The 23,946-nt window shown below is 42.5% G+C and overlaps 1 protein-coding gene across 2 annotated transcripts in view; it reads right to left on the reverse strand.

The window, feature by feature from the left end:
- Positions 1-23,946, reverse strand: part of TRMT44 (tRNA methyltransferase 44 homolog) — a 30,833-nt gene that overhangs the window by 2,325 nt on the left and 4,562 nt on the right. For both annotated transcript variants that reach the window (XM_089777789.1, XM_014576097.4), the window contains 9 exons: positions 22,909-23,026; positions 20,876-21,095; positions 19,178-19,246; positions 14,540-14,647; positions 12,144-12,215; positions 6,626-6,732; positions 5,835-6,018; positions 3,886-4,276; positions 707-823 (listed from right to left, as the gene is read on the reverse strand). In XM_089777789.1, coding sequence (XP_089633915.1) covers positions 707-823; positions 3,886-4,276; positions 5,835-6,018; positions 6,626-6,732; positions 12,144-12,215; positions 14,540-14,647; positions 19,178-19,246; positions 20,876-21,095; positions 22,909-23,026 — 1,386 coding nt within the window. The remainder of the gene's footprint in view (positions 1-706; positions 824-3,885; positions 4,277-5,834; positions 6,019-6,625; positions 6,733-12,143; positions 12,216-14,539; positions 14,648-19,177; positions 19,247-20,875; positions 21,096-22,908; positions 23,027-23,946) is intronic.

The following is a 23,946-nucleotide window of genomic DNA, read 5'->3' on the forward strand; positions in this document are numbered from 1 at the left end:
CACCAACTTTATACAGATCTATGCACCAAACTTTTGAAAAATGTTAGTTAAGTAGTATTATTCTGCTGCTAGACATCAATGCTGCAAAAAACATCCTACAGTGACAGCAGCAAAAAGAAAACTGAAAAAAATCAACAGAACGTTAAAAAAAAATTATTTTGCTAGTAGATTACTATTTTGCCAAGCTGCTGCAGCCTGTGTAAATCTGTCAAGTCTCAGGTAATTAGAGGCTCTTGTGTAGACCAGCTGTCTTATGTTGGCATTTTTCTCTGTAGTGCTAAGTCATAATGAAATGCTGCAGAAGACTTTCTTACTTTGCAACTGACTTCCTTCTACACTTTGACCGTTGTAGGGGCAGGGAAAAGGTTTTCTCCAATCTAGTCAAACTGTAGCCTTGTGCTTAGAATTCCTGCTGCAATAATATGAGAACCAGAAGGAAACGGTCTGTATGGGGAAGCATGCCATATGCACTACCAACTGGCCGATTAGCAAGGCATCAATCTTATTCTGCCCTACCCTTCAAAGGAAAGATCTACAAATGACTTTTAAAGAAACAGAATAGGAGTAAATATAAGGAAAATTCTGCTCAACAAGGATATTTACTCAGTAATCAGAAGAGCTCATTGAGTAATGTTTAAATTATACGTAAGCCAAGTTAGAAAAATATAAATGAGGGATGATCAATGAAAATCTCACTATTTTTTACCTTCAAACACCTGATGATTGTTCTTGAGCAATGTCTGCAGTCCTCCATATTCATTCTTTAATCTCTTCAAAGTCTCTTTGTCTAAATGTTCTGCTACTTCCCTCAAGGAAAGACTTTCTGCAGCGAACAACAACAATACAGCCATTAAAAAAGCAATGCCAACTGACCAGTGGATCAGAATAGCAAGCAGAAACTATACACTGCCAAATTGTAGGCTAGCAGTGCAGTCAGAGGAAGCTGAAGGATGTTTTAGGAGTCATTTTATGTTGTCTGTCTCCAGAATGGCAGAAATGTTTTGCCGGTTGTTTTCCAGGGTTCATAGTGTGAATTCCCATAAGTGACATGAATCCACACACTTTCCTATTCCACAGCTTTTGTACTGCAGTAGCTCCTACAGACTATTGTTCGAGGCACTACACACATTTGTAATAAAACTCAGCTCCCAAAGAGTTTCCAATTATAGAAGATGACAAAAGACTGTGGGTGGAACCCCAACAAATAAATGACCGGGGGAGAGAACACCAACAGTGAAAACCATCATTTTTAGAATAATAATCAGCACCTTCTTTTCCTCTCCCCTGCTCAGGAACTAAGCATTCAAATTCTGATTGTCGCATTTTGAGAATTGTAACCATTTCACAGAATCACAGAAGCAGGGCTGGAAGGGATCTCAGGAGGTCAAAGCCAGCTCCCTGCAATGAAGCAGGATCAAATAAAGCTCTACCATTAATAACAAGTGTTTGTCCAATCTGTTCTTAAAAATATACAGCGATAGAGATTCCACAACCTCCCTTGAAAGCCTTTTCCTGTACTTACCTATCCTTACAGTCAAAAAACCTTTCCAATGTACAAACTAAATCTCCCATGCCACAGATTATGGCCATTACTTCTTGTACCCTCTCCAGTGGGCTCGAAGTACAATTGATCACTGTCCTGTCTATAACAGCCTTATCACATTTGGAGGCCATGGTCAGAACATCCACCAAAGTTCTTTCCTCAAGACTTAACATGCACCATTTTTTAACCTTTCCTCGCCTCTGGACTCTCGCCAGTTTGTCCATATCTTCCTAAAATGTAGCACTCAGACCTGAACACACTATTTCAGCTGACACCTCACCAGTACCGAGTCCAACATTTCCCTGCTGTGTTTTACGTAAGACACTCCTGTTGTTCGCTTCCAGAATATTAGCCTGCTTAGCAACTGCATTCGGTTGTTGAGTGCTACTCAATTATCGATCCATTATAACCACCAGAGCTTTTCAGCAGTGCTACCACCCACCCCGCCAGTTATTCCCCATTTTGTAATTGTGCATTTTATAAGCACATTCTCCATTCCATTATCCAAGTCATTAATGAAAATATTGAACACCCAGGACAAACCCAACAGAACCCCACTAGATACATTCCCCTCCTCGCCTCCCAGTTTGACAGTGAACCATTAAAACTATCCTTTGTGTAGAATCTTTCCACCAGTGCTGCACCCACATGTTAGCAATTTAATCTCAAGCACATTTCCCTAGTCTGTGTGAGAGAATGTCATGCAGGACTGTCTCAAAAAACATTCTAAGAAATAGATATAAGCATTTGTAGACAAGATTTCAAAAAGTAGCCTTAAAATTTTCAACAATGAAGTGTAAATTGAGTTATACTTTAAAAAAGAAAATAAAAATACAGTCTCTCATCCAGTATTTTTGTGTGAAAAAATAATCTAGCAAATGATAAAAAAAATAAGAGTGTGAATACAGATTACAAAAATTAAAATGGGATGGGATCTAAGGAAGTTAGCAAAGAAATTTTTGCAAATCACTTTGCAAGTAGTTAACACCAGCATGCCAAGTACAAGGATTACAACAGTAAAGAGACTTCTGCATATTTGCTGTTGGAAATACAATGAAAAGTACTGCTAAGAATGTCAATGTGTAGTCGACTATACCATTAACCAGGGGTTGGCAACATAGGGCACGTGCCATAAGTGGCACGCAAAATGATTTTGAGTGGCACGTGGGGAGCAGGATTGCCAGGTGTCTGGTATTGACCCAGAGAGTCCAGAATTTTCACCTCCTGTCCGGTAAAATCCATCAGAAAATACCAGACACCTAAAATGTCTGACATTTTCTGATTTTTTTTTTCCCTGCCAGGAAGCAAAAATACTGGACAGTTGGCAACCCTATGACGCTCAGCAACCCTATGACACTCAGCAACCAGCCCTGCCCCCAAGCCTCTTAATAATTGTTAGGGTCCTTTTTTTTTTTTTTTTTTCCCCGAACAGCAACTTTGGTCTCCCCCTTTTTTCTCAACAGTGTTTTTTCTTGGAGGGGGGGCTTTGTAGTTTTGGTTAAACCATCTCGCAACCCTAGTGGGGAGCAGCAGTAGCAGCTCCAGGGTGGGGACAGACAGAGAGATGAAGAAAGAAAACTCACATCCCCACCATGCAGGCCACAGAACTACACATGGAGGAGGGCCGCCTTGCCCCACGCCATGGAAAAATCCCATCCGCCGCTGGGCATCCACCAAAGCAGGCTTCATATTGGTTTGTGTGGGTGGCGCCCTTCCCCAGCAACAGGTTTAGGCTGTGCCATGCCCAGCGGTGGTGGGGCTAAGGACCCTGCACATGCACAATGCTGGTGGGAGTTTGGACCCACAGAGACTCGGTCTGGGGGTACGCCCATCCATAAATGGAATCAAATAAAGTAAATCTCGGCACATAACTTTTGAAAGGTTGCCAAGGTTTATGGGTTAATCTTGTCAACTACACATATTTCCCTCCCCCCCCCCCCACCTTGCTGCCTCTGTATCAGAGACAGCAAACGGGAGGGGAGCAGCCAGAGACAGAGGCTTCTTTGCAGCATCCTCCTCGCCCCTTCCCCTCATCCCAGAGCAGCCTTTGTCCATGGATAGGGGCTGCTGCCACCCTGTGCTGCTGCCTCTGCATCAGAGACAGCAGCATGGAGTGGCCGGCAGGCCATCTGTGTGGGGTGCTGGTTTTTAAACTGGCTCCTCTTGCAGACTGGCTCCTGCCTAGCATCTCATGCTGCTGCCTCTACTGGGGACTACTGAATACATGACTATTTAATTACTCAATATTTAACATCCCTACTATGTATCAGCAGTGGCAAAGCTGCCCATTTTAGTAGCTCTGTTATATGCCATATCAACTGCATATTAAAAAACAATCTTACCTCCTTTATTCCAGGTGTTCAAGCATACATCAAATTTCTCTTGGGTTGCATTTAACAGTAAGCTTGCCACACTCAAAACCACAACATCTACAAAATCCCGTGGGAGAGAAGCACAATTCCTGACTTGTTCTACTTTTTCTCTAGGTTGAAATCCAGATAACCAGACCCTGCCACCATCTGTCTTTGTTTCATTTTCAGCACACACTGACTCTGATGCTTGGTCAGTGACAGAGTTTACAACATGGTGGTTGTCACATTGATTAGATCCAACTGTTTTGTCTGATGAGACTCCATTGCAGGACTGGCGGTTGTTAATATACTGTGTTCTCTGTTCATCAAATTGATCCTCTTGCATAGGTGGGTATGTTCTGGACTTCCCAATGAGGCATACCTAGTTTAGCAAAAAAATCAATACAGTTACTATTTATACTGCATCAAAGGTGTTCATGATGATTTAGGGACTGTGGGCCACTGACCAACAGAAAAAAATCAGTCAGGGGCCACACACAAGTGACAAGGACCCCGACTGAGGAGAAAGACATTCTCTATATTCCCCTCACACACTATGATGGGGCTCTTGCTACATTTCAAAGCAAAAGTGCTCCTATTGACTAATCGAATAATCATTAGTTCATTAATCTAATTTTAACATCCCTAACCAACATGATTACAGAGCTGGAGCACATGACCTGCGAGGAGAGGTTGTGGGATTTGGGCTTGTTTAGTCTTCAGAAGAGAAGACTGAGGGGGGATTTGACAGCAGCCTTTTACTACCTGAAGCTGGGGGTTCCAAAGAGGATGGAGAGAGGCTGTTCTCAGTAGTGACGCATGGCATGGGGAGGTCTAGGTTGGATATTAGGTGTAGCCCAAAGTCCAGTGTGTTTCAGCAGCAGCCCTAGGAACTACAAGTTGTGGACTACAAACTGCGGCATGTTGGGAGAACTTCCTGGTTCCTTCCAGGAGGTGCCCTCTGCCCCCAGCAGGGTCTCAGCAAGGACTGTGCTAAAAGCAGCACACAGGCTGCATGATGAGAGAAGGGGCTGCTGAACTGTTTTCCTGTTCTATGTTTTTTACAGAATAAAGCCTGTTCCTGGTGATTTGTTGGAGTGGGTCTGGTCTGAGGTGCACTCACACATACACAACGCAGAGCACACCAAGCAGCCTCAGGCCTAGCCCTCCCCTCACAGTGGTGTAAGAAGTCACAAGCTTCCCCTATGCTGAATAACCTCACACTGGGCTAGCCAACAGGAGGGGTTACATTAGGGAAAAATTATTTCAGTAGGAGGGTGGTGAAGCACTGGAATGGGTTACCCAGGGAGGTGGTGGAATCTCCATCCCTAGTGGTTTTTAAGTCCTGGCTTGACAAAGCCCTATCTGGAATGATTTAGTTGGGGTTGGTCCTGCTTTGGGCAGGTGGCTGGACTCAATGACCTCCTGAGGGCTCTTCCATAGTATCTCTATGATTTTATGATTTGTATTGTGTCAGCACACAGGAGCCCAGTCATGGAGCAGGCCCCTGTATTCTAGAACAAAAAGACAGTCCCTACCCAAAAGGCTATTTGCAGGATCAGGACCCAAAATGAGTCTGCTACTTTACCATATGAATTTTATGGAGCACAGCAAGAGACAAACAACTTAATTGCTACAGGACAAAACTGTGAGACTTCATGGGAAAAGCAGACATCTAATAATTTTTTTCACTCCACTAATATGCATATGATTATGTAGCGCTATGAAATGAAAGCCTTTAAGTCCCTTGTTGTAACATTAAGTGGGACATGACAAACCATACAGGAGACAGATGAATGTTTTTAGCTTGTGTATAAAAAAATATTGTCGGCAATTATGTACTAATCTGTTGTGGCCTGTTCCTCCAGTACAAACATAATGAACAATCATGTGTATGCTATAAATAGCTAGCCACATTTTAAAATGTCATGAGAAATTACCCTTTTTGTTGAGGGAATTCTAAGGCAATCTTCTTCCACACTGAAGCCGCATACGAATCCTACTTGTGTAACAAAATCAAGATATTCTCTGTACTGTGTCTTCTGGCTTTGCCTTCGGTTATATTTTCCATGGAAATCATAGAAGCAACAAGGCAGTACAAAGTAGCAACAAGAATAGGAAGACCTGCAAAAAGGATTATTGGCTATTGAATAATAATTATAGAAGGCTAATTTTATTAAGTGGCTAGATTAAACATCGTCAATACTGCTCCTCAGATTCAAGGAATAAACAATAATTTTAATGGAGTGACATGTTAAATAATATTAATATGTTCCTCCTTCAGTGTTTCTCTGAGTGAAAGAGTCACTGGTTATTTTGAATGTTTGCTCTCTAGAGAGATTTATCACCCCAGTTTAATTTAATACAAACTTTGCTACTGCAAACTTTGCTACTGAATGTAGTCAGTGGGACAGTTCAAGGTGGTAAGCATTAGACGCAATAACAAGTGCCTGCAGGATTAGGACCTAAATCTAAGAATAAAATCTAGTTAGATTTCTTGGGTCACAAAAACTGGTGTAATGCTATGCCACTGTGGCTTTCTGCAATGATGAGAAAGCTCAAAAAGGGATACCCACAGGAGTAAGTGACTGGTGAGCAGCAATCACTGTTAATCATCAACCTCACCCAGTCCTTCAGTGAGATTACAGACCACTACATCATTTCATGAACACAGGGGCAGTTATCCCAGGATATGCATATAATAAAGTGCAGCAGAAACTTTCTTCCATACCTGGCTGCAATTACAGGTATCCACGGTGTTAGCTCATCTGAATGATTTCCTATTAGCCAGTCAACATTTGGAAAAAGATAACTGTCATCTGGTCTGATTGCACATTCCTTAAAAATATAAAACACATTTCACTCCCAATATTTTTGAAAGCACTGAATTTGATACAGTGTGTTTGTGTGTGTGGGGGGGGGGGGAAGAGAGGGGGAAGGGAGAGGGTGAAACAGATATGAACAACAGAACAGCAATAACAAATGCGAGCTACCACTCTTTTTCTGATCTGAACCAAAAGCAAAGACTTTTGCCATACAATGATGTCTTGTTGCTGCAAAGCACAAATAAGATAACAGTAGAAACACAAAGTCAGATGTAATGCTAGATAGTCAGAGGAGGTTATAATAATAAAAACATGCATAATAATAAATATAAAATAATATACATTTGATTGTATCCCCAGCATTCTACTGGTGTTACTTGTCCTCAGACCAGGGTTGTGAGTTCAATCCTTGCGGAGACCATTTAGGGATTTAGGGCAAAAATTTGTCAGGGATGGTACTTGGTCCTGCTGTGAAGGCAGGGGACCGGACTCAATGACCTTTCAAGGTCCCTTCCAGTTCTAGAAGATAGGCAATCTCCATTAATAAAAAAAAACCAAAATACAATTGTGTCTGCTGTGTCCTGTGTCCACGGAGAGCCCCAATGACTTCATGAAGGATCCAGACCTTAGATCATAAGCCCTTTGAGACAGGGACTGAGTATCCATATGTTTGCATAGCATCAACTGCAGGTGATTCATCAGAATTCAGCTTCTCTAGTCTGCTTCCCCTCCCCAGGTTCACCTCAGATGAAACTCCAGTTTTCCTCTCTATACCTCTTCTGATCATCTCTTTCCCCATGGCCACTCATTCTGATGTCATCTGTGTACACCTCGCACACCCTTACATAGCCACTATTCTTTGCCCCTTCAACTTATCATGGAGCTGCAGCCTGGAACATACCAAGACAAGGGGTTGTTAGGATGTGCATGGGGGTAGGGGGAAAGTATTTTGATGGAGAGGGTTTAATTAGAGAGGATCAGGCTGTGTGGGCACTCAATGGCTGTGTCTACACTGGCCATGTGTTCTTGCACAAGTAAACTGATGTTGTACTGTAGAAAATCAGGGCTTCTTGCGCGAGAACTCTGATGCTCCCTCTCAGGAAGAAGCCCTCTAGCACAAGAGCTCTTCCAGAAGAGGCCAGTGTAGACAGGCAACATGAATTTCTTGCACAAGACTACCCTATGGTTAAAATGGCCATCAGAGCTTTCTTGCGGAAGAGAGCATCTACACTGCCATGGACACTCTTGCGCAAAAGCACATGCCAGTGTAGACGCTCTCTTCTGGAAGAGTTTTTGCACAAGAAGCTGCCAGTGTAGATGTAGCCAACACGTCTACACTGAGGCATCAGCACCTGAAGCCTTCCTTCTACTCTACCACCACTGGGAATGTACAGCAGCTAATCTCAAAAGCACCATAAAAGGGATCCCGAACAAGACCAAGAACTGTTATTTAATAAATAATAATATATTTAAACTGTTGTTTACTTTAAATATTCGAGAGTGGCCAACACCTAAGATGCTGTCACCACACGTGAAAGAGAAAATACGAGATTGTGACTATTTCACTAGAACAAATGAAAGAACAGTGAGGAAGAGCGCTAAATTTAAAAAAAGGGTTTTTTAAAATGTTTAAAATATTTCCTCAAACATAAAATGAAAAAATACGTATGCGAACACAAAAAGATTTGTGTGTATACAGCCGGTCCCCAACTTATGGCCACCCCGACTTATAACCATCCGCACTCACGACCAAAGTGGTCCGCACTTACGAATAGCACGGTTGCAGTATAACTCAATGGGTTCGGAGTTACGACCACTCCGAGTTATGGCCAAGCGTTTGGTCCGTAACGCGTTCGTAACTCGGAGACCGGCTGTGTGTGTGTGTATAAAATCATGTCACTCTGTGTCCCATAGCCCCTCCCCACTCAGCCACCTGCCTCCCCCCCCAACCCAGCAGGGATTGGCAACCTATGGCTCCCAAGCAGCAGCAACACTAAAGGTAAGCTGCTGCTGGTGATCTAGTGTGGGGAGGATTGGGGGAGGAAAGGAGAAAAATTGAGGCACTCCAGCAGCGGCGGGGGGGGGGGGGGGGGAGGACAGGCAGAGAGGCCCACTGCAGGGTGGGCCTGAACTGGGGGATACCTTGCCCCAGAGACGGAGCTGGCTGTACCATCAGCAGCCACCATGTGGAGTTCTACATTGCGCTGCTCCAGTGGCACGGAGGGGTGGCCAGTGGTGAGGCCCATGGCGGGATGGGGCATTGGAAAGCACTGCTGCAGGAAAGGGACTACTCCCCCTACGGGCCTCACTGCCGCCAGATCATCTCATTTTAAAATTCCAGCAGCCGACCACCATGTGGCAGGTGGCTGCTGGAGTTTTAAATTGTGGCCCTCCAGTCTGGGCCTCACTCTTCTCCTCCTAATGGGAGTGTGGGGCCTGTCAAGGGGCTTCCCCTCCCCCAGGGGCCAAGGGGAGAGCATGGGGCCCGAGCGCAGGGAGAGCACGCGGGGGGAGGGGAGACGGAAGAGAGAGAGGGGAATAGCTCAGGGCTTGACGCAGCCAGGGAGGTGGGATAGGGGACAGCTGGGGCTGGAGTGGTGGTGGAGGAGAGGACATGATAAATCAGGATTTATGTCCTGATAAATCAACACTCGCACTGTATTTTAATTTTGATTAATCATTTTTGAAAAAATATGGATTAACCATACTATATTCTGTATTTAAATAATTATTCATAATCAGATCTGGATTCATTGCATCTGAGAGCAGATTGGTGGTGCTGCAATATTCCATCTGAATAATTCAGTATTGAATCATTTCAATTTTGGCACTGCATGCCACAGAGTGCAATGCACATACTACAAATGGTACTTTGCAAATCTTATTTTATCATATGAATTTGTGGCTAAAATAATTTTAAATTACAGGAATTGTAAAAGAAGAAACCACCTGTTCAAAGCATCTTTGTTACTCTCCGAAATTTATTTAAGTTAGCTTGACTCTTTTTTTGTAATCTCCTCCTCCAGCAAACAGCTTTTATAAAGACATTTATTTCAATTTGTTTCCCTTCTACCTTATGTTCATATTTTTAACCGTTCTATGTTCATTTAACCAAGACTGTAACCTAATTACTTGCACACTAAAAAAAAGTCTCTTACACAACTAATACAAATTAAAAGGAAAAAGGAAAAAAAATACGTTTTCCTTCTTGTCTCCTCACTATACAATTCAGGGTCCAATGCTTCAAAGCACAATGTTGAGGACTCTCAGCTCCTAAAAAAGGCTCATGTGAGTTGAGGATGAGCCTTAATCCTGGGCCCAAAAAAGCAAATGGGCAAAACTTCAATGACTTCCATGGGGCAGGGCCTAAATGAATTAATTTATAACAGGAGAAAACAGACGTAACTAGATACAGTATCTATCATTGTCTTAGCGACGAGGAGTCCTGTGGCACCTTATAGACTAACTGAAGTGTAGGAGCATACGCTTTCGTGGGCAAAGACCCACTTCGTCAGATGCATGTAGTGGAAATTTCCAGAGGCAGGAATAAATATGCAGGCCAGGATCAGGCTGGAGATGACCAGGTGGATCCAATCAAGGAGGATGAGGCCCACTTCTAGCAGCTGATCTGGAGGTGTGAATTCCAAGAGAGCAGAAGCTGCTTTTGTAGTTAGCAAGCTCAATCTTCACAGTCTTTGTGAATGGCTTGCTAACTACAAAAGCAGCTTCTCCTCTCTTGGAATTCACACCTCCAGATCAGCTGCTAGAAGTGGGCCTCATCCTCCTTGATTGGATCCACCTGGTCATCTCCAGCCTGATCCTGGCCTGCATATTTATTCCTGCCTCTGGAAATTTCCACTACATGCATCTGACGAAGTGGGTCTTTGCCCATGAAAGCGTATGCTCCTACACTTCAGTTAGTCTATAAGGTGCCACAGGACTCCTCGTCGCTTTTGCAGATTCAGACTAACACGGCTACCCCTCTGATACTATCATTGTCTTGCCACTCTAGCCTTTTACTTCCCAAGCCCTTGCCTTAAATTCTGGCTCTATACTACATGGGAAATCAATTGTCAGTTGCATTTAGCCCCTATTTGTCCACACTTGGGTACCACTAACCAGTTTGATACAACTGGCAGTCTCTGTTCTCGTAGATGGGGACTGCGAAAGCAGGGATGATGCATGCCAGCACTGAAGTGAATTAGTTCAAGTTGTTAATTTATTACATGCAACTCTACATCAATGACTTGTACAAACACTGCTGGCCTGATCAAAGCTAGTATCAACCCTGTAACTCCATGGCACTGAAATTCCTCCTTTTTAAAACTGTGTGGGGAAAAGTCATACTAAGCTTTATTGATATATGCTAATCAAGAGCCTCAACTAGAACACAACTATACAGGGAAAAGCAAATGGGCAAAACTTCAATGACTTCCATGGGGAAGGGCCTAAATGAATTCATCTATAACAGATGCATCTGACGAAGTGGGTCTTTACCCACGAAAGCTTATGCTCCAATACATCTGTTAGTCTATAAGGTACCACAGGACTCCTTGTCACTTTTGCAGATCCAGACTAACACGGCTACCCCTCTGATACTATACAGGGATTGTGTTTTATGCAACTGAATCCAGGAAAACTTTAGAGTACTTTTGAGAGAGTAGAAACAGGGAAAGTCAATTTCAAAAGCCTAGAGAAAAGAAAACAAGGAAACCAAGGGAAACGGGAACGATCAAATGACATGAAGATTTGATACACCGAAGACTAGGCACAGTTGGATTGAAAGTGAATGTTCCTGTGTTCTAGTCGTCTCTGTTCTCATAAAAATGCTAATGTAGAATCTGAAAGATAATCCCTCTTTCAGACCTATTTTCCTGTCCAGTTTGCTGCAGGCTATTATTGGAATGGCTTATTACAAAATGAGCATAGTAGGCGATTGTTCCTTTTAAGACTGAGTACAATGCTGCTCCAAAATGGCACGTAGTACTGCAAGGGGATTGCTGGAATCATTTTTAGAGTGATTCTATTATGAATGTCTCAAGAATAAGGCAAATGTTTTTGAACTTCAATTTCCTTGCGGACAGGACCATGAGGTGTTGCAGCACCACCACGAAATAAGCTTTGATCTCTCAAGATCAAAGATTGTATTATTTTGGGCGAGTGACGGGGAAGGCGGAGGTTAACCATGCTGGTTCTAGAAACTGAAAACTGGAGGGAAATTGAGTATATACATGGATACAATATGAAACAGCTATCCTAACCCACCGACGATTGCCAACAACCGACAAACATGACTATGCTGAATCATCACAGCTGACAGAACTGTACTTCTGTGTGTTATACTGTATTAATGCTAAAGAATGTGAAGCAATGAATGATGAATAAAGAAAAATAAAGTGACTATATGTCCGATTTTTACAATACCTCTAAATGTGTTTGTGGTCCATACATGTCCCATATTTTTCTTCTTCTCACATCAATTCCTCTACCGGGATACTGAAATATATGGATTAATATTAGTTAAAAATAAACATATTATCACATACTTATAAGCACATCTTTCATTCCAAAACTTCATACAAACCTGCCAAATCAATATACAAACTAAATACAGGTTGAACCTCCAAAATCTAGGATTTTCTGGTCCGGCAGAACCATGCATGTTGCTGAATCAGAGAGTCCCAGAGTCTGGTAGTGTGAACCCTGTCCCTGGGGTCGGGTGTGGGAGAAGCATGACTAAGTGGCTGGAGAGCTTTTTCCCCAAGGAGCCCCGGCCAGGCGAGGCAGCAGCAGAACAGGCAAGTACTGTCCCGGCAGGGATCCCTGGTCAGGCGGGGGAGAAACAGGGTCACGAAAGCTGTGGAGTTCTGACCCCAGGGAGCCCTATCCAGGTGGAGCAGTAGAAAGACTGGTAAGCAGCAAGAGCAAGGCAGCCAGCAAGCCCCGTCCCCGGGAGCACCAGCTGGGCAGGGCAGCAGCGGGTCTGGCAAGCCTCGTCCAGGTGGAGATCCCCAGTCAGGCAGAGGAGAAGCGGGGCCACAGAGGCTGAGGAGCTCCATCCTGGGAAGCTCCAGCAGATGGGAGCCCAAGTCCAAGCCTTGAAGCCTGGAGCCTAGCGGCAGTGGGGCTGGAGCAGAGCCAACTGCAAGGAGGGGGGAGCGTCCTGGGAGACCAGTAGCAGGGGATCTCCCGTGATCTGGCAAATTCCCTATTTTGGCATGGGTCAGGTCCCGAGGGTGCCAGACAAGGGATCTCCAACCTGTACAGCAATTACTGCATCCACACCGAGTTGCAGACACCTCTGTGAAACACAGCTGGGATAGAAATGGAATGCCAGGACAAATGGAAAGAGCAAGGGAAATGTAGGTAGTTAGAATACAAACACCCCATTTAGAATTGAACCTGGACATGCTGGGTGACACCTCTTTGGAAAATGACCTGATTTTCGCTGAATATTAATAGTCAGAGAACTTTGGTTATCCATCTCGTCTCTGATTTACCTATTGAGCAATTCCCAAATGCCAATTGGATGGCAAAGGAACAGCTTTGTGCTATACAAAGTACTGACTTTGCCCACATTGTTTAGCATGTATCTGACAGGATCTTACCATAAAGTGCTATGGCTGCACGCTAAGCTAAGAAACAAGGAATAAATTAAGAACTTCACTTTCAGTTTAAGTCTCCTATGTTATACAAGTTGGATGAAAATAAACATTTCTATAACATTTTTAATTTTTTTTTCATAAAATACCTGCAAAGTCCTATACATTTTTATAACAATTAACTTCTCTTTAAAAATGAAGAAAATGTTCTGAGATGAAACAGACACTAGAATTCACAGGATTTTGTTCTATCACATAAAACCTTTTTTTTTTTTTTTTTAAATTTGTCAGCATCAAACATTTCTGATAATCATCTTTGAGGACCCGTATTTGGTATGTTTCAAACACACCAGATACTGCTATGGTGTTTTCCACAATTATATGACCATTTATTGTGATATAGAAAAATATTTTGTAGCTTTGTGGAATGGGCTTTGGCTTCAATACAAGTTTTTATTTTTCTTTGATACAAATTACTGTAGCAAAATTAAATCCAGAGCACAGGTTCTCTGGCTCACTTCATCTTCTGACTACCATCAGCTGTTATATACTTCCTGCTGGGTAAATGGCAGGGTAACAAGGCCAACTGCCAAGAAATCAGCTTAATCACTACTGTTAAGGGATAAATCCTGCAGTAAAGCAGGGCTACTTTAGTTTTCTAAGAACTAAGTTGGTGCAGAGTGCTGTCAGTCCAGAAGTGTTCTCCCTGAATCCAAAAAGGAAGTACAGGCATCCACTAAATCCGTAGGCTGTGCCATAAGATAGTCTACAATATGTTTAGTACACATTGCATTACCTGGTGTCCTTTTTTGACACAAGCAAGCAAACTTCATTTTAAAGCTCTGGCCCATTGTGGCTTTGATTATTAGTAGCTAACTTAAAATCAACAACAAGTTAAGGATCCTGAAATGATTTTGTTGTTGTTGTAATCTGTTATTTGCCCTCTTGCAATGACCTTAGAATGACTATGCTGCATAACTACATTTTGTTTCTTTTTCCTCACATTGGACTTCAGCAAGTTCATTTAATGGAGAACCACTTCTACTAACAAAAGCTACTAATCAGTTCTTTTTTTCCCCCTTCTGGTAATTAGAGATTCAAAACTTTGCTTTAGGGACATTAACTAATTGCATTCCATTGTCAGCAAGCTAGATAAAGGAAAAGAGAACCAGAATAATGAATAGCTCCACTTTTGTTTTAAAAAATTAGTATTTTTACCCCTTCGTTGCTCAGAATATGAACCAGCAGACCATTTCCACATCCTAGGTCTACAAAAGACTGTTTCTTAGTCAAGCCTTTTTCTGCTCTCTCCTCTTCCCAAAGGATCTAAGCAAAGACAAAATTAAAATGAGTTTTAATCTCTCAAAGCATTTTCTCAATTACTACCATATTTGTGGCCTATTCCTGAAACTCTTATTCACATGAGTAGAGATATAGACTACAATGGATCTTCCCCTGTGAATAAGGGCTATTCATAGAACCATAGAAAATTAGAGTTGAAAATGACTTCAGGAGGTCATCTAGTCCAATCCCCCGTTCGAAGCAGGACCAACCCCAACTAAATCATTCCAGCCAGGACTTTGTCAAGCCAGGACTTAAAAACCTCTAAGACTCCACCACCTCCCTAGGCAACCAATTTCAGTGCTTCTCCATCCTCCTAGTGAAATAGGTTTTTTTCCTAATATCCAATCAAGATGTCCCCCACTGCAACTTGAGAACACTGCTCCTCATTCTGTTAACTGTCACAACTGAGAACCACCTTGTTCCATCCCCTTTGAAATCCCTCTTCAGGTAGTTGAAGGCTGCCATCAAATCCCTCCCTCCCCTTCATTCTTCTTTTCTAAATACTAAATAAGACATAACCAAGGGTATACAAGTGGGAGTGCACAATACATTTTCAAGCAAAAAGATCAAGTGACAGGTTGCATAAGCTAATAATAAAAGTTAAGGCTCATGTGCACAGATGGAAAAGAATAGTTGTAGTGATATTAGCCTGGGACTCAGGAAATCTTGGTTTAATGCCCTGCTTTGCCACTGACCTCCTGTGTGATCTTAGACCAGTCGCTTATTTTCTTAGTGCCTCAGTTCCCTCTATGTAAAATGGGGATAACAGTACTTGTCTACCTCACTGAGCTTGTGTGAGCATAAATACATTAAAGAGTATGAGGTGCTGAGATACTACGGTAAGGAGACCAAGCAAATACTTCAGACAGAAATAACACAGTCATGAGACTATACAACAGGCGATAAGAAATCTTGGTTTGTGCTACATAAATCAACAAAAATGGCCATCTTCTAGCCCCTTAACTAGTGCATCTATCACGTTGCCTCATTTTCCCACAAGGGTATTTTGTTAGCGTGTTTCTGGCTACCCTTTGAAGCACACAAAGGGAGGTAGCTTTTCCCCTACAGACAAAGCCAATCTATGGGGCGGGCCATGACCAAATTTCGGCCTGACCTCCCCCTCTTTTTCCTCGGCGGTTTGTTTTTTGTTTGCTTGACAAATTTTTGTTTGTTTGTTTTTAAACCATTTGGCTCAGGGCCACCAATTGGTTAGGACCGGCCCTGCCTACAGATTTCTAAGATGCTACCTTTCCTGGGTATGGAGATCAAGGTACAGGCAGGCAAAATAATCTAGCCACATCAGAGAGCAGTTCATTGGCAGTACATGTGGTTGAATCCAATGATTCCCAGATGGTGCCTTCCCCCCTGGGCCATGCTACTTTCGATGAAGCATTGTCCTAATAGGAGAATTCTATGCTTCTTAGAAGCTGTGTAACTAAGGAGAGTTCCTGCCATGAGACGCTTCCAAGCCCTACAGTAATGGAGTGAACTCCTGCAGAGCTTAGAAGAGAAAATGAAAACCCTCTTCTCTTCTAAGGCCAGGTCTACACTAAAAAGGGAATGTCGAATCAAGAGAGGTGTAACTCCAGCTACGTTAATTATGTAGCTGGAGCTGACGTACCTTGTTTCGAGTTTCCCCGCTGTCCCCACAGCAAGAGGCCGACAGGAGCAAAAACAGATCAGGAGAATGAAGCAAGTGGTGAAGGAGGACAACAAGGTCATGTAGCAAAGACAGTTATATGGAAGCACATAAGAACAAGGGCACCCTGAGAGAGAGAGAGGTCACAATCCTGCAAAGCACCTACAAAGTTTTGAGCATCCTCCATATTCACATCTAAGCCAACAGAAGCTGAGAGCACTCAACACCACTCAGGATCGTACCTCAAGGAACCATCAACATGAGATGTGTGAGCTTACATAGGAGCTGAGTGGTTAAAGCAGGAAAGGAGCAATATTAATGCTTGTTTTACAGATGGTCACACAAAGAATCAATGGCAGAGCTGGAAACTACAATCCTAGATGCTGGATGCCAGGATGGGTAGGAACGGTGTCCCAAGCCTCTGTTTGTCAGAGGCTGGAAATGGATGACAGGAAAGAGATCACTTGATTACCTGTTCTGTTCAATCCCTCTGTGGCACCTGGCATTGACCACTGCCAGAAGACTGGTTACTGAGCTAGATGGATGCTTGGTTTGACCCAGTTTGGCCGTTCTTATGCATGTATGCGCTGGCTTTTGTGCATCTGCATGGGATGCCACTTTCTAGTCCATGGACAACAAAATGCAACCTACTACCAGTGACAGCTAAGGTATAACCTCTTAGCTCATGTGGAAAAGGTACGTGTTGACCGACTCAGAGAATCCCGATTCTAGTCCCAGTTGCGTAGGCAATTCATCTGATAATTGTTTGTTGCCTGCAGGACAAGAAATTATTATAGGCTCCTATTCTACGACTAACTACCAGATAGACAAGGCCTACAAAAGGCTAGGATGATCAAAACTCTAGAGGTCAATCTTCCAGGATGATCAATACTCTGGAGGTCAATCTTCCAGGATTCAATTTATTGGGTCTGGTAAGGATCCACTAAATCAAATGCTGAGGGTGCCCCCGTTAACTCCAGTACTCCTCAGCATTGCGAAGAGTGAGGGAAGTCAATGGGAGGGTTTCTCCAATAGACCATGTGCAGTAGGACTGCCCCAGAAATTCAGAATAAGGTACGTTGACACCAGTTAAGTAATTCTCCAGCTAGCTGGAGTTGTGTATCTTAAGTCGAATTTCTGGCATAGCACAGACCTGGTTTTAATCAGATATCACAAAAGGCACAATCAATTAGCTGAGTGGGATTATTTTTGCTTAGAAGAAAACAAAAATATCAGGATCCCTTTGAACATATGATTGATGCCTGTGCTTTTGATTGTTGCTAATTTGTTAGTTTCATGGACAATCACTTCATTCCCTCCCACAAGTTATGATTTTAATGCAATTCCATCAAGATACCAGCTTGTGTTTACATTTTCAACTTTACAGGTCATGATATTAAGCATGTTGACACTGCAGTACAGTTCCTGTGAACAGGTAACTGGATCTCATGCACATGGGAGGGACTGGATCTGTGTATAAATCCATTTTACAATGCATACCAACCCAATGTGATCCCAGCACAAAAGGAAGTCTTACAGGTTTCCCTTCAGTTTGCCAGGTTAATTAATTAATTATTTAAATTAATTAATGGAGATTGCCTATCTTCTAGAACTGGAAGGGACCTTGAAAGGTCATCCAGTCCAGTCCCCTGCCTTCACAGCAGGACCAAGTATCCATCCCTGACAAATTTTTTCCCCAAATCCCTAAGTGGCCTCTGCAAGGATTGAACTCACAACCCTGGGTTTAGCAGGCCAATGCTCAAACCACTGAGCTATCCCGCCCCCATGGTAGTGCATGGGATCTTACTTAGAAAGCACCTTTCATTGGATGATCTCAGAGCAATTAGTTTATAAACCTAAATGACATATTATTTGCCTAATTCCTTAAGGATGAATATTTTCAAAGGCAATGAGCAGTCCTGGGGCACCTTAGAGACTAACAAATATTATATATATATATGTGTGGCATGAGCTTTCATTGGGCAAAACCCACTCCCTAAGGCTATGTCTAGACTGCAGGCTTCTTTCGAAAGCATCTTTTGAAAGAGCCTCTTTCGAAAGATCGCATCTAGACTGCAGGCGGATCTTTCGAAAGAGCAATCCGCTTTTTCGAAAGAGAGCACCCAGCGAGTCTGGATGCTCTCTTTCGAGGAAGCCCCATTTACATTGAAGAACGCCTTCTTTCGAAAGAGGAACTTTCGAAAGAAGGCGTTCTTCCTCGTGAAACGAGGTTTACCGCCATCGAAAGAAAAGCCGCGTTCTTTCGAAATAATTTCGAAAGAACGCGGCTTGAGTCTGGACACAGGGGAAGTTTTTTCGGGAAAAGGCTACTTTTCCCGAAAAAAACCCTGAGTCTGGACACAGCCCTAGATGAACTGGAGTGGGAAAAAATGGTGACCCAGAATTTATAATAAAAAAAAAAGAAGGGATAGAGAGGGAGAAAAAAGTACTTGTCAATTATAGTATTGGTGCTAATGAGGCTGAGTAAGCTGGAAGTATCCCATACTTAGCTTTTGATATAAATGAGGGGTTAAATGCATGGAAGGCTGGTTTTAGAATGGGACATCCAGTTAATGTCTTTGTTCAAGCCCACACAAATAGCATCAAATCTGCATATGAAGTTCAATTCCATACACTTTGTCTGTAATTGGCTTGTGAAATTCCTTTGTAGAAGAATAGCTACTGTTAAATCCACGACTGAGTGCCCAGGCAGGTTAAAATGATCCCCTACAGGTTTGTGTGTGTTACCATGTCTGATATTTGACTTGCATCCATTTATCCTATGTCATAGAGACTCTCCAGTTTGGCTAATATACATGGCAGGGGGGCATTTGCTGTCACTTGATGGCATATATCTCATTAATGTCACTCACCAGCAGATAAGTAGCAATAGCAACATCTTCATATACAAATTTTTCGGGATCCGTTACTTCAGGCCACACCTTCAGATACAGAGGTAAAGTTACCAATTGCTTTGTCATTATAAATCACATCTCTTTAAAGAACATGCTCAACTAGATTTGCTTTGACATTCATCCTATTTTTAACCTGTCACTGAAACATTATGGAATTCGAACATTACAATTAATTTAAAAAAAAATCTTACCCCATGATTAGGGAACTGAATGTCTGCGTACATTTTTATGAGTTTCACAATAAACTAACTGGGTTTATGAACCCTAGAAGAACATCTGCATTATTCAGTCAGGTTAAGTTTCTGGGATTAGTTAATCATGTGAAATAAAGTCCTCCACATGTTCTCTAATTCATCACATGTGCACAGATTTACTTACAAGGTAATCAGGAAAATTCACATCCATTGGCACAGTTATGCCTATCATTGCTTACGCTAGTTATTCCAAAATAATGCTGCTGTGTTGACATACCCCAAAGGAGAACTACTTGAGAAGCCAGAAGTGAGGTGAATGGCAGCCCTACTGTACCTGTATTCTGATTGCTAGTGTTGCAGAACAAAAAAAGGGAAGAGAAAGGCTCTAGAACTAAAGGATTTGGGCTAGAACAAAACATATCCTTCAAGGGAATGAGATGAGAAATGTAATACTAGAGCTCTCTTCCTGTGCACAAATGCCATAAGAGGCTCCCTGTGATCTAAAGGTCCCTATCACAGATCTATTTCAGAGCTGTCTGACAGGGCAGTGTCCTTCAAGTCCTTGCTAATTTTCAGCACACTGACTTCAAGGGAACTTGAGTGATGAACTGCTGGTCTAAGATACCGAGATGTCACTGTGTACCACCAAGTCTTTTTGACACCCTTCCTAGCCCTCAAGTGGGTTGGCTGAAGTCTGGGACTCCCCTGGAAGGAGCATGAAGTGGGCAACTACATATGTATTATCGCACCTTCAACAGCCATAGGCGGAGACAGAAAGGAACGACTTGTTAAAATGCCTCCCCCAGACTGAAGAGACAGTTGGAATGGCTTCCCTGGCTCTGAAGAAATTTACCATCACAATAGATAAAGGATCACTGGAGTTCAAAAAATAATGTTTCAACCTCAAATGTTTGGCAAGCACACACTCCCACACATGTGAATGCACACAGGCTTTATCATAGCCCAGGGTGGACAATTTTAGGGAACTTGATGGTAAAACATTGACAGCAGAGGCCTAAAGCAAGCCACTGAAGTGTCCAAGTAGAGCCTAAGTCCCATTTTCCCAAGTCACTTAAGAACCAGCCTGTCTGAGGTATTCAGGCACCTAAGGCAGCAATGACTTTCGGTGAGATTTCGGTACCTAATTGCATAAGTCACTTTTGGAAAACTGGATGGTCAGATGCTTTTGGGAATGTTATTGGAAGCACATCAAGGCTCTGTAACTCAGATGCTGTTTTGCTTATTTTCGCCTGCTTACGAATTACAAGTGCAGAGTTCACTCTGATTCATAACCACCATCAATGCTACAACACTGAACTCTCATCATGTACCCAGGAATCTTTAAAGTCAAGAAAAAATATTTTAGTTAATTTCAAATAGATTTCTCTTCTTTTAACTAAGACCACTGGGTGCAGAAAAGACGATGAGAGAATGTGACCTTGGCTTTTATTACCACTCTTACCTTTACCATCTCTTTGTATTTTTCTTTTAATTCTTGATAAACCTTGCTGTATTTAGCCACAGAAACGAGTGACAGAGTACTTTTAAACTCGCTCTGCTTTTTTTCTGTGGACCATTTAGCCAGTTTAGACAATAGTTCATTTCCAAGCCATGTTGTTTTGGGGTATACAATTCCATCTGCAACCCAGTTTTCTGGAGATGAAGTTAACATAGATATAGACCTTTAAAATATAAGAAGTGTGAGTAAATATAGTGTATACCAATGATTAAACTGAAGGTTAGTTCAAGAGAAAACCACAGCAGAAGCCACTTTCAACACAAGCTTTGTCAGATTTATCTTTTGCATGCATCACAGAACAGGATTTTCAAAAGCACTCAGCACTGGCCTAATTGCTCTCATTGTAATTAGTGGCTCTCACTGACTTTACCTGGAATGAAACAGCTCAATGCTGAGTGCTTTGGAAAATCCTACTCTGAAGAGTAGGGGATAAAAGAATGAACATACCAGGAAGGATCAGAAGAATTAAAATGTATAGCTTGGCTATCTGGAGACTACGATGCTAATCCTGCAAACACTTAAGTGCATACATAACCTTGTTCACTTCAGTTGCCTCATTGGCTTCAACAGGACTATTCATGAACATTATGTTATGTAACTGTCTGCTGGGTTGGAGCCTCTGCAGGACACGTGATGACATTATCCAAGTCTTTGAAAGGTATAAAGATCCAAGAGGAAAATGAGACATTAAGGGCAGTTCAAGAAACAGCTAGGCAATATATGCAAACAGAAGACAGATGGAGTTGAAGAGAAAACATCTGAGCAATGAATGCTGTCAGGCAGCAGAAGTGTCTCCCAGGAGAGGTGGTGGAATTACTATTGTTTAAGGCATTTAAAGCTAAACCAAACATTATACATGAGTACACTGTATTTAAAACTGCAGCCCTGGCTGAGGGGTAAACTAGGAACTTGACACTGTGGCTCAGTTCTCTGGCCCTGATCCAACAAGGCATTTAAATACATGCTTAACTTTCAGTATGTAGGTAGTCAATGGGACTACTCACATTCTTAAAAGGCTATGTCTAGACTACAAAAGTCGGAAAAAGATACGGTTTGCAACTGGCATATCTTTTTCTGCTTTTCTACGTTGCCAAATTTTGGAAAAATCTGCTCTTTCAAGCCATCCCTTCTTCCTCGGAAAACAAGGTTTATAGGGATGGTGATAGAACATGTCCGCTTTTCCGATTTTTTTCCCCCCCGGAAAAGCAGACACGTTCCTTGGTATTCTGGAAAAGGACTACAGTCTAGATGTAGCCAAAGTTAAACATATGTTTAGGTGTTTTGTGGAATCAGGATTAGAATGTTCAGCGGGACTCTGTTATCGATCTGGCATTCCTAGGTCTAATTTTGTTGATTTTAGCATACTGTGTCTCAAGTAGGAGAAATCTTTGATTTTGATCCTGAAATTGCAAAGACACAAGCGCTTAATTCTACTATGAATAGACTATAAACATTTTTTAATGAAGTTGGATGGTATAATTCATAATCCTCTCCATGCAAAACTGGAACTGGCTTAGTTGTACAGATACCGATATCAAGAAACATTTAATATCTAGTTATTTCCACTTTAGTACTATCATCTAGCAATTATAAAAAAAGAAGGTAGAACTGATGAGCAAGATGAGATTGTGATCCACAGTATGGTTCATTCAATAAGAATCTGAGGGGTTGATCCTTCCCACCATTAAGGTCAATGTGAAAATTCCATTGCCTTCAAAGGAGCAGGATCAAGCCTTAACTAAGAAGAATGAACTCAATTCAGGTCTCTGAGAACAGGGACATAATTTTAGATGAAGTGAATGGATTCATGGGTTTACATGCAGCCATGGGATAATTACAGTTTAAATAAGGGACAGGGGACTCTTATCACATGAATCAGGCCCTATCTAATGCAAATCAAACCACCCAGACACGTTATAAAGAAGGATAGTTTGATCTTAGACCAGTGCAGTCCCCTTTCTCTCCCCAGTACTCACCATTCATCTCCTTTAATGTGTGTAAGTCGAATTTGATAAATGTTGCACTTCTTAACCTGATATTTTCCTTCATCATTCTCCTCCAATGGTAGAAAGGTTACAGTTCCATTAAAGGTATCTGAAAAGATTTGTAAACTGTGGAATGTTACTGGCTCAGACTACTATGTTGTTTAGACACATGGGTAATTCTAAACCACGAAAAATAAGAAGCTAATACAGTAAACTTCCGATAATCCGGCACCTATAGGACCCAGGGGGTGCCGGATTATCAGATATGCCGGACTATCGGAAGGGGGGGCTATGAGGGGTCTGGGGTGGAGTGGGAGGGGATGCACCCCTCGGCGCTGCAAGACCAACCTGGCAGCACCCCAGCTGCTCTGCCCCAGGCATCCCCAAGTCAGCCGCTGCTGAAACTGACCAGCGGCTGACTCGGGGAAGCCGGGGGCAGAGCAGCTCCAATTGTCTGGCTGCCCAGAGCACTTCCAGGTTCCAGATGGTGCCGGACCATCAGGATCCGGACCACTGGATGCCAGACCACTGGATGCCGGGCCACTGGAGTTTTACTGTATTTTTCTGCTTATACCACAGCACAACTTAGTGAAGCAATTTAGATGGAGAAAATGGAAGCTAATGCTCAGGAAAGGTATAATATAAGAAACAGCTGTGCCATTTAAATCTGTTGATTTTTATACAGTTTGCGTACTGTCCCTGAGCCTAAAGAGACTTACATATGTGCTTAACTCTAACACCTTGTCTATACCACCATGGGCCATCAACCTAAGTTATGCAACTTCAGCCACCTAAATAACATAGCTGAAGTCGACATACTTAGGGTGCTTACCACAGTATCTTCACAGTTCACAGTGATAACTCAAGAACTGATGCGCTCCCATCAACTCTGCCCACTCTTCTCATTTTGGCTGAGTACCAGAGTCAAGGGGAGTGCACTCGGCAGTTGATTTATTGTGTCTATACTAGATGCGATACATTGACCCCTCCCCCGTCTGGATCGATTGCTGCCTTCGATCCAGCAAGTAG

Source organism: Pelodiscus sinensis, chromosome 4 (assembly GCF_052426305.1).
Source record: "Pelodiscus sinensis isolate ZL-2025 chromosome 4, ASM5242630v1, whole genome shotgun sequence".
NCBI classification, from domain to species: Eukaryota; Metazoa; Chordata; order Testudines; family Trionychidae; genus Pelodiscus; species Pelodiscus sinensis.